The 12,243-nt window shown below is 42.8% G+C and overlaps 1 protein-coding gene across 2 annotated transcripts in view; it reads left to right on the forward strand.

The window, feature by feature from the left end:
• Positions 1–1,982: 1,982 nt before the first annotated feature.
• The window catches only part of LOC112221510 (receptor tyrosine-protein kinase erbB-3-like), a 33,067-nt gene continuing 22,806 nt past the window's right edge, over positions 1,983–12,243 (forward strand). For both annotated transcript variants that reach the window (XM_042303672.1, XM_042303673.1), the window contains exons 1-3: positions 1,983–2,441; positions 8,917–9,071; positions 9,247–9,433. In XM_042303672.1, coding sequence (XP_042159606.1) covers positions 2,363–2,441; positions 8,917–9,071; positions 9,247–9,433 — 421 coding nt within the window. In that variant the 5' untranslated portion in view covers positions 1,983–2,362. The remainder of the gene's footprint in view (positions 2,442–8,916; positions 9,072–9,246; positions 9,434–12,243) is intronic.

Below are 12,243 nucleotides of genomic sequence, written 5' to 3' on the forward strand. Positions count from 1 at the left end.
GTGTACAGCAAGCAGTTTAGCAGTTCGACGGTGGGCCCTTCGAAAGTGAGAACAAAAATACAAGGAAATATTACTCTCTCTCTCCCCCTCTGTTACTTCTCCTTCATTTTTGAAGAAATGAATTTGTTCAAAACTGTTCAACTATTGTTATTTTCTCTCTAGCTAGCTGTCCTTCGCCTACACCATGGTGCTACCCCAGAGGTTGCTGTAGAACTTCATTGCAAAAAGGTACGTTTTATTAAATTATTTCTCGGCGTGAATATATATATTTAGTATAGTGTTATCTAAAAATGATCACTTTTTTAATGTTTCACTATTTTTAATTTCATTAAATTATCTAAGGAGGATGGTCCTCCCCTTCCTCCTCTGAGGAGCCTCCACTGCTGAAAACTCTATTGAATGAAAACTCCACAAGAAAATCTGGCCAGCAAGTGAGAGGGTTTTCAGCAGTTGAATGACATTTATTCAGAGTGCACAAGGGAACCACACCTGCAAAGCCCGTTATGCACCTTCATAAGGTAAGTCTGAATACCAACTACTGAGAAGTGCCTAGGAAAGGCGTAATTTCGTATGTCAGAATCGGCCCCTGAGAGAAATGGGAAATGGTCACATCCTGCAGCCACTAGATGGATCCACTATTCAAATTGTCAAATTACTTTAAAGTAAACATGTTTGTTTGAATAAAAATAAGATACTATGTTTACACGTTTTTTAAACAAATCTATAAATACCGTATAAGTGTCTATATACACCACCGTTCAGAAGTTTGGGGTCACATTTTTTGTTCCATTAAAATAACATAAAATTGATCAGAAATACAGTGTAAATTTTGTAAGTGACTATTGTAGCTGGAAACTGCAGATTTTTTATGGAATATCTACATAGGTGGCCTTAGACGAGTTGAGAATCTGGAGCATCAGCATTTGTGGGTTCAATTACAGGCTCAAAATAGTCAGAAACAAAGACCGTTCTTCTGAAACTCGTCAGTCTATTCTTGTTCTGTATAACTCATGTACGCCAGTCAAATGCCAGTGTTCCTACACATTTTCAACCTACTATGCTTTGTCTAAGTGTGTGAATATATCTTTACATCAGCTCATCTATAGTCCCTCATTATGGAAACGGAAATAACAACACTGTGTGACATATTCATCACAACCAGCTATTTATTTCCTGTGAAGATAGCTGCTCTCTTTTCAGAGTGTCACATGACATGGAATGTTGGCCCTGTTATGTGTTCTGTGTTGTGTGTTCTGTGTTCCCTTCTGTAGCATAGATTCTATGTTCTGGGTTTTGGGATCAGATGTCACTTGACCATTTGACAATGATGCCATTGTGACAGGCTACTCCATACGTATCAAAGCAGCACTGATTAACCAGTTGACAGGGCTGGAGAACAATACTGCCCTTCACTGCATAGAGACAGCACAGCCTCTCAGACCCTAACCCTGACACTGAATGAAAGTAACACTGGTCCCATCCCAAATACTCTACATGGAACAAAAAATACCCACGTTTAGGATTATGCTAAATACAGTTCTTATATAGTTTCGGGAAGCATGCTAAGCTTTTCTTAAGATGTATTTTCATGGATAAGCAAGTATGTTGTTATTAGCCTACACTTGTTATTATTCTCATCAATTTGAGTAACTGAATGTCTGTGTAAGCCTAATAATTTTAACGACAGGATTCTCCCAAGCAATAACCAGATTAAAAAACGGATCCATCAACTGGTTTATTCCAATACGAAAAGAAGCTTATTTACTGTGATATGACTTACACATTTGTCTAGATATGGTTGTTTTCATATAATTGTGTATCAGATGAATCCTTGACCTTTTATTCGTTGCAAATATTCTGGTAATGTTTTACAGTAGCCACATGAAATTGATTTTCTCAGCGCTCAGAAGGAACGACCTCCGAGCGGTAAAACAAACTGATCTGGCCAATCAAGTGAGCTGTTTGGTGTGGATCACGGCTAGGGAGTGAGAGCTGAGCGTAAAAAAAAACTAGTTCACGTTTGCCAAACTCCGAAATTGACGGACCATCTCAGAATTGCATAAAACAAAAAAATCAAAATCGTTTATGTTTTTTGTTGTTGTTTCAAGATATTGCATCATTGTAAATTAACTTTAGGCTACGTATCCCAGTGAAAGCTGAAGTCACCGTGATACTGAAACCTGGACCTATATCATCAACTGAAAGTGGACTTGGAGTCTTCTGAAAATCTTGAAGCCATAATTTGCTGATCTTTATTGCCTTTAAAAAGTAACGTCTCATTAACAAATCGAGGACATCTTGGGGTTTAAACCGACCTGCTCGACCTGGACATGGTTATTATTGGACTGGTTTGGACCTAAACATGGACTGTTGGCAGGTGTCCGTTCTGTGTGTTATATTTATATCATGTCTACAGCACACGTCGTCTCAAACACAGGAAGGTAGGTGATTTTATGAATGGTGATATGTGTCACTAAATCAAATAGCCAAAAAATAAACTACAAACTTTGCATATAGAGTTGTAAACCAGGAAATCAATTCAGTGTGTATAGGCTGTTCATACTCTTTTAATCAAACATTCTTGAATTGTTTTGATCATTTTCATGAGAATGTATCACACACACATGTTTGTTTTACTATCCTTGATTCCCATTCAAAATCATATTTTCCATAACCCCTACCCCTAAACCTGAACTCTTAACCTTTAACCTAACACTAACCTTAACCTTAAAACTAAACCTAACTCCTAACCCTAACCCTAGTTGTAACCCTAACCCTAAACCTCACTCCTAACCCTAACCCTAGTTGTAACCCTAACCCTAAACCTAACCCCTAAGCCTAACCCTAACCCTAACTCTAGTTGTAACCCTAACCCTAACCCCTAAGCCTAACCCTAACCCTAAACCTAACTAACCCTAACCCCTAACCCTAACCCTAGTTGTAACCCTAACCCTAACCCCTAACCCTAACCCTAGTTGTAACCCTAAACCTAACCCCTAAGCCTAACCCTAACCCTAAACCTAACTCCTAACCCTAACCCTAGTTGTAACCCTAACCCTAAACCTAACCCCTAAGCCTAACCCTAAACCTAACCCCTAAGCCTAACCCTAAACCTAACCCCTAAGCCTAACCCTAAACCTAACCCCTAAGCCTAAAATAGCCATTTACTTGTGGGGAGCGGCAAAATGTCCCCACTGGTCCAAATGTTCCTTGTTTTATTATCCTAGACTTCTGGTACCCACAAGGATAGTAAAACCAAACACACACACACACACACACACACACACACACACACACACACACACGCACGCGCAAACAAACAAAAGTCTATTTCTCAAGAGGTTACATTCCTGTTCCCAAAGTTTGGTTTGGTTTATTCGGATCCCCAATAGCAGCAGCTATTCTTCCTGGGGCGCACACAAAAACATAAAACACCCCAAGTAACAAAACACTGATACACTGTTTACTGTTCTTTCCCCCGTTTCACATGAGGGGATGTGTCGGTCTATCTCCTGGTCTTGGTGACTGTAGATGAATCACCTGTTTGCCCTCTTGAGTCACAGTAGAGCAGAACAGTAGAGCAGAGCAGAACATAGCACAAGTACCTGTGGCCCTGACAGTGACAGGTCAGCATCTCCAACACTAGAACAAGTATCAGTCAAGGCTTTTGTCAGGTTGTTGCGGTGGACTCAGGTGATGATACACCAAAGTGTTTTCGGTGCTGTTTCATTCACTTGAAAGTGGGAAACCCCTGGTTGGTGTCATGCAACTCATGGGATGTTTTGTGGGACGAGAACATGTCGACTCAATAAAGGTAGACAATGTCCTGTTGTGCGTAGACTATAACAAGGTTGACTCTGTATATGCCTCATTAAGCACCTCCTGGGGGGTGTTCAGTTGACCGTTTCAGTCATTAACCAAAACCTTCTATATCCTTCTCTCTTTCTTCATCTTTCTTTCTTCATTCTCACTCTCCCGTTCTTGTTCTCTCTCTCCCTCTCTCTTTATATCGCTCTCTCTGTCTTTCTCTCTCTGTCTTTCTCTCTCTGTCTTTCTCTCTCTGTCTTTCTCTCTCTGTCTTTCTCTCTCTGTCTTTCTCTCTCTGTCGCTCTCTGTCTCTCTCGCTCTAGCTCCAGCTCTCTGTCGCTCTCTCGCTCTCTCGCTCTCTCTCTCTATCAATCTCCGGTCTCTCCCCTATCTCTCTCACCCCCCCTTCCCTCTATTTTAGAGATCAGATAGCTGCTCTGTTCTTCTCAGAGGAGGGAACTTTTGCTACACTACATTACCACACTGTAATAAGCCTTTCTGATTGCAGTAATATGTCAACCATTTAGCCAGTGCTGGCAATGTGCCACACACACAGAGCTGATATCCAGTGCCAGGGGACACAAGTGACTGAGAGTCTATTGCCCCTGTTGTAAAGGACACTGGAGGTCAATTGGCTCATTCAAATTGATGACACTTGTTGCTTTGAGTGACTGTTGGCGGTTGTTTACCAGTGAGGAGCGCTGAGTTGGGTGTATACAATAGTTGGTTGTAGTTTGTGTATTTTGCCGTTCATGTTGGAATTGAGTAGTTATTAACGCAACATCCCAATGCTCTGGTAGATAAGAGATCGTTTCATGCTTCCATGCTTTCAGCAAAATAGGAATATGTGCTTGTGTGCATCCGTCTATATTTTACTTCCTGATGGATTTTTCCTCACTCTCTCTTTTTTTCTGTCCAGTCCACACTCCCATCTATGTGTTTGCAGAGGGCTAAAACTGCCCTTTGAGCCCGAATCAGTGTGTGCTGTGGCTGGATTAGGTGCTTTGTGTTGTCCTTTCTAACTCCACTCCTCTTCTGGGAAAATATTTGCTCAGGACTATGTGTGAATGAGCGAGTGTACAAAGATATGGATTACCCATAGGATGTGTGTGTGCGTAAGTACGCGCCTATGTACGTACGTGCGCATGCATGCGTCCTCCAATGGGAGTGCGCATGCCTCCGAGACTTCTCAACATTTTAAGAGCCATCCTTGTCAACTTTCAGCTCTCCATGTATTAGTCATCCTCTGATATCATTCACAAGTCACTGATAAGAAGAGCACCCGAGAAGCTGAAGTTCAGATGTAGTGATAAGGTGTTCCCATTCAATTGTGAGCTACAGCTGCCAACACAGTTGAGACAGTTGAAGGTAATGACTAATGTATTAATAACGAAGAACAGTTTCATTTCATTGTGTCCAGACACGCATGCAGCTGCTCGGGTTGAATAGCTATGGAATAGATTTAGATGACAGTACTGTATAGTAGATTTGCTTTGTCTTCTGTGGATTGTCGACCTTTTGGGGGAAGGATATCCTTCTCAACTATTGCGTATATGCAGATGCACAATGTAGCCAAAATCTGATAGAATGTCCCAATACGGTGTTGTGTGTTTCGATGCTGTTTCGATTGGAGGAGCCTTCCCTGCACATTCAGCATATGCATAGCCGCCATGAATGTGTCTGCACAACATAGAGAGATGTTACGGTGAATGTGCAGAGCTTACACTGCACAATATCTGTGAATGTGACTGTTATAAGTGGCAAATAAGAGATGGTCTCCATGTCTCCTTCCTGCCTCTCTATCTCCCCTCCTTTGACCAGACTGGAGCTCTCCTCTCACACATGGCCTTTTGTCCCATTACCATGATCTCAGCACTGTGGGTCCTCTATCACACACACACACACACACACACACACACACACACAGAAGTACTATCTGTCACTGTATCACTCATCACTCTTACTTGGAGTCTGACTGGGACACACTGTTCACATTTATAGCTCAGACCTTTACAATGCTATTCTTTGTCTGGCAAGACCATGTTCCGCCCCATCCACCCTCTATCAGCCTGAGGCCTGGTCCACTACATGTAGAGGGGTTATGGCCTGCACTGCTTCAAACACTGCTCCAGACAGGTTTCAGACATTTCAACAGCTATAACATCAAACACTGCTCCAGACACGTTTCAGACATATCAACAGATATAACATCAAACACTGCTCCAGACACGTTTCAGACATATCAACAGCTATAACATCAAACACTGCTCCAGACACGTTTCAGACATATCAACAGCTATAACATCAAACACTGCTCCAGACACGTTTCAGACATATCAACAGATATAACATCAAACACTGCTCCAGACACGTTTCAGACATTTCAACAGCTATAACATCAAACACTGCTCCAGACACGTTTCAGACATATCAACAGCTATAACATCAAACACTGCTCCAGACACATTTCAGACATATCAACAGATATAACATCAAACACTGCTCCAGACACGTTTCAGACATATCAACAGCTATAACATCAAACACTGCTCCAGACACGTTTCAGACATATCAACAGATATAACATCAAACACTGCTCCAGACACGTTTCAGACATATCAACAGATATAACATCAAACACTGCTCCAGACACGTTTCAGACATTTCAACAGCTATAACATCAAACACTGCTCCAGACACGTTTCAGACATATCAACAGATATAACATCAAACACTGCTCCAGACACTTTTCAGTCATATCAACCGATATAACATCAAACACTGCTCTAGACACGTTTCAGACATATCAACTGATATAACATCAAACACTGCTCCAGACACGTTTCAGTCATATCAACCGATATAACATCAAACACTGCTCCAGACACGTTTCAGACATATCAGCAGCTATAACATCAAACACTGCTACAGACACGTTTCAGACATATTAACAGATATAACATCAAACACAGCTCCAGACACGTTTCAGACATATCAACAGATATATCATCAAACACTGCTCCAGACACGTTTCAGACATATCAACCGATATAACATCAAACACAGCTACAGACATGTTTCAGACATATCAACAGATATAACATCAAACACTGCTACAGACATGTTTCAGACATATCAACAGATCTAACATCAAACCCAGCTACAGACACTACTCCAGACACGTTTCAGACATATCAACAGATATAAATCAAACACTGCTACAGACATGTTTCAGACATATCAACAGATAACACAGCTACAGACACTGCTACAGACATGTTTCAGACATATCAACAGACATAAACTCAAACACAGCTACAGACACTGCTATAGACGCATTTCAGACATATAAACAGATATAACATCAAACACAGCTACAGACACTGCTAAAGACATGTTTCAGACATATCAACAGATCTAACATCAAACACAGCTACATACACTGCTACAGACAGGTTTCAGACATACAGTGGGGAGAACAAGTATTTGATACACTGCCGATTTTGCAAGTTTGCCTCCTTACAAAGCATGTAGAGGTCTGTAATTTTTATCATAGGTACACTTCAACTGTGAGAGACGGAATCTAAAACAAAAATCCAGAAAATCACATTGTATGATCTTTAAGTAATTAATTTGCATTTTATTGCATGACATAAGAATTTGATCACCTACCAACCAGTAAGAATTCTGGCTCTCACAGACCTGTTATTTTTCATTTAAGAAGCCCTCCTGTTCTCCACTCATTACCTGTATTAACTGCACCTGTTTGAACTCGTTACCTGTATAAAAGACACCTGTCCACACACTCAATCAAGCAGACTCCAACCTCTCCACAATGGCCAAGATCAGAGAGCTGTGTAAAGACATCAGGGAAAAATTGTAGACCTGCACAAGGCTGGGATAGGCTACAGGACAATAGGCAAGCAACTTGGTGAGAAGGCAACAACTGTTGGCGCATTTATTAGAAAATGGAAGACGGTCAATCACCCTCGGTCTGGGGCTCCATGCAAGATCTCACTTCGTGGGGCATCAATGATCATGAGGAAGGTGAGGGATCAGCCCAGAACTACATGGCAGGACCTGGTCAATGACCTGAAGAGAGCTGGGACCACAGTCTCAAAGAAACCATTAGTAACACACTATGCCGTCATGGATTAAAATCCTGCAGCGCACGCAAGGTCCCCCTGCTCAAGCCAGCGCATGTCCAGGCCCGTCTGAAGTTTGCCACTGACCATCTGGATGATCCAGAGGAGGTATGGGAGAAGGTCATGTGGTCTGATGAGACCAAAATAGAGCTTTTTGGTCTAAACTCCACTCGCCGTGTTTGGAGGAAGAAGAAGGATGAGTACAACCCCAAGAACACCATCCCAACCGTGAAGCATGGAGGTGGAAACATCATTCTTTGGGGATGCTTTTCTGCAAAGGGGACAGGACGACTGCACCGTATTGAGGGGAGGATGGATGGGGCTATATATCGCGAGATCTTGGCCAACAACCTTCTTCCCTCAGTAAGAGCATTGGGTCGTGGCTGGGTCTTCCAGCATAACAACGACCCGAAACACACAGCCAGGGCAACTAAGGAGTGGCTCCGTGAGAAGCATCTCAAGGTCCTGGAGTGGCCTAGCCAGTCTCCAGACCTGAACCCAATAGAAAATCTTTGGAGGGAGCTGAAAGTCCGTATTGCCCAGCGACAGCCCCGAAACCTGAAGAATCTGGAGATGGTCTGTATGGAGGAGTGGGCCAAAATCCCTGCTGCAGTGTGTGCAAACCTGGTCAAGAACTACAGGAAACGTATGATCTCTGTAATTGCAAACAAAGGTTTCTGTACCAAATATTAAGTTCTGCTTTTCTGATGTATCAAATACTTATGTCATGCAATAAAATGCTAATTAATTACTTAAAGTGTCAATAGATTATTCATCACAATTATAGATCCCTCATCAACGTGATGAATCCAAATGTCCCGGTACACTAAGTCTGTTGAGCACATTGTGACATAAGTATTTGTAGAAAAGTGCTATGGAATTTGACCGATTCCTTATATGAACAACTCTGACAACAAACCGTCTGCCGTCTGATGCCCCTTCTTCCCTGTGTGTGTTTCCTCAGTGGTGTGTCCTGGTACCCAGAATGGGCTGAGCTCCACAGGATCTCAGGAGAACCAGTACAACCTGATCAAGGACCGCTACACAGGTTGCGAAATTATTATGGGTAACCTGGAGATCACTCAGATAGAGGCTGACTGGGACTTCTCCTTCCTAGGGGTGAGAGAGCAGCCATTTTGTTCTATTCTCTGTTCTTGTTCTTGTTTTTGTTTTTGTTGTTGTCATCTTCTTCTTCTTCTAGTCCATGAGACATGTCCATGAGGCCTCCGCTGGTAATCGAGGTAATCTGTTAATGTGACTGTCTCTAACCTTATTCTAACTCCTGTCCCTCCAGACCATCAGAGAGGTAACGGGCTACATCCTAATCGCCATGAACCACTTCAGACGGCTGCCTTTGGAACAGCTGCGGGTGATCCGTGGTAACAGCCTGTACGACCGGGGCTTCGCCCTCTCTGTGTTCCTCAACTACCCCAAGCAGGGCTCCAATGGACTGCAGCACCTGGGACTCACACACCTCACCGGTGAGGAGAGGAGAGGGAGGAAGGGGTGGAGGAGAGCAGGAGGGAGTGGGTAGAGGAAGATGAGAGATGGAGAGTACAGAAGGAAAGAGTGGAGGTGAGAAGGAGGGATAGTGGATCAACTGAACCGGTGCTACCCTGGGTCAAAGAGAGAGCCAGGCAGAGTGAAGCTCCAGTACCATATGGGCCCAAAGAGGACAAGGATTTCAAGTAGGATACAAATCAAATGAAATCAAACGTTATTTATCACATGCACTAAATACAGCTGGTGTAGACTTTATAGTGAAATGCTTGCCTACGAACCTTTCCTAACAATGCTAAGTAAAAAAAAAAAAGAATGATTAAAAATAAATAGTAACGAAAAGAAGAAGAATAAAATAAAATACACAAGAATGGAGCTATATACAGGGAGTACCAGCAACAGATCAATGTGGAGCTATATACAGGAAGTACCAGCAACAGATCAATGTGGAGCTATATACAGGGAGTACCAGTAACAGATCAATGTGGAGATATATACAGGTACCAGCAACAGATCAATGTGGAGCTATATACAGGGAGTACCAGCAACAGATCAATGTGGAGCTACATACAGGGAGTACCAGTACCAGATCAATGTGGAGCTATATACAGGGAGTACCAGTACCAGATAAATGTGGAGCTATATGCAGGGAGTATCAGTACCAGATCAATGTGGAGCTATATGCAGGGAGTACCAGTACCAGATAAATGTGGAGCTATATACAGGGAGTACCTGTACCAGATCAATGTGGAGCTACAGTATATGCAGGGAGTACCAGATCAATGTGCGGAGGTACGAGGTATTGAGGTAGATATGTAATTGAAGACAGGGTAAAGTGACTAGGCATCAGGATAGATAATAATAAGGTATTTGAGGTAGATATGTAAATGAAGGCAGGGTAAAGTGACTAGGCATCAGGATAGATGATAATAAGGTATTTGAGGTAGATATGTACATGAAGGCAGGGTAAAGTGACTAGGCATCAGGATAGATGATAATAAGGTATTTGAGGTAGATATGTACATGAAGGCAGGGTAAAGTGACTAGGCATCAGGATAGATGATAATAAGGTATTTGAGGTAGATATGTACATGAAGGCAGGGTAAAGTGACTAGACATCAGGATAGATAATAATAAGGTATTTGAGGTAGATATGTAAATGAAGGCAGGGTAAAGTGACTAGGCATCAGGATAGATGATAATAAGGTATTTGAGGTAGATATGTACATGTAGGCAGGGTAAAGTGACTAGACATCAGGATAGATAATAATAAGGTATTTGAGGTAGATATGTACATGAAGGCAGGGTAAAGTGACTAGGCATCAGGATAGATGATAATAAGGTATTTGAGGTAGATATGTACATGAAGGCAGGGTAAAGTGACTAGACATCAGGATAGATAATAATAAGGTATTTGAGGTAGATATGTACATGAAGGCAGGGTAAAGTGACTAGACATCAGGATAGATAATAATAAGGTATTTGAGGTAGATATGTACATGAAGGCAGGGTAAAGTGACTAGACATCAGGATAGATAATAATAAGAGTAAAATAAAGAACAGAGTAGCAGCAGCATATGATGAGTGTAAAGGTGTGTGAGTGTATATTGTTTGAATGTGTGTTGGTTTTGTGTGGGAGGGATAGTGTGGTGTGTGTGAGTGAGTGTGTATATGGTGTGTATATAAAGTCTAGTGAGCGTGCGTAGGGTAAGATAGAGTCAGTGCAGATAGTTCAGGTACCACTAATTGACTGTTTAGCAGTCTATTTAAAGTATTACTCTAAACCTAGCCCCAACCACAACCCTAACCCTAGCTTCATATCCACATCCCGGTTCAACCCTAGCCCCAACCACAACCCTAACCCTAGCTTCATATCCACATCCCGGTTCAACCCTAGCCCCAACCACAACCCTAACCCTAGCTTCATATCCACATCCCGGTTCAACCCTAGCCCCAACCACAACCCTAACCCTAGCTTCATATCCACATCCCGGTTCAACCCTAGCCCCAACCACAACCCTAACCCTAGCTTCATATCCACATCCCGGTTCAACCCTAGCCCCAACCACAACCCTAACCCTAGCTTCATATCCACATCCCGGTTCAACCCTAGCCCCAACCACAACCCTAACCCTAGCTTCATATCCACATCCCGGTTCAACCCTAGCCCCAACCACAACCCTAACCCTAGCTTCATATCCACATCCCGGTTCAACCCTAGCCCCAACCACAACCCTAACCCTAGCTTCATATCCACATCCCGGTTCAACCCTAGCCCCAACCACAACCCTAACCCTAGCTTCATATCCACATCCCGGTTCAACCCTAGCCCCAACCACAACCCTAACCCTAGCTTCATATCCACATCCCGGTTCAACCCTAGCCCCAACCACAATCATAACCCTAGCTTCATATCCACATCCCGGTTCAACCCTAGCCCCAACCACAACCCTAACCCTAGCTTCATATCCACATCCCGGTTCAACCCTAGCCCCAACCACAATCACAACCCTAGCTTCATATCCACATCCCGGTTCAACCCTAGCCCCAACCACAATCATAACCCTAGCTTCATATCCACATCCCGGTTCAACCCTAGCCCCAACCACAATCATAACCCTAGCTTCATATCCACATCCCGGTTCAACCCTAGCCCCAACCACAATCATAACCCTAGCTTCATATCCACATCCCGGTTCAACCCTAGCCCCAACCACAATCATAACCCTAGCTTCATGTCCACAATCTTAGAGAGAGAACTAATAGAGTACCAATTAAATGAGGAAAAACA

Source organism: Oncorhynchus tshawytscha, linkage group LG22 (assembly GCF_018296145.1).
Source record: "Oncorhynchus tshawytscha isolate Ot180627B linkage group LG22, Otsh_v2.0, whole genome shotgun sequence".
Lineage (NCBI taxonomy): Eukaryota > Metazoa > Chordata > Actinopteri > Salmoniformes > Salmonidae > Oncorhynchus > Oncorhynchus tshawytscha.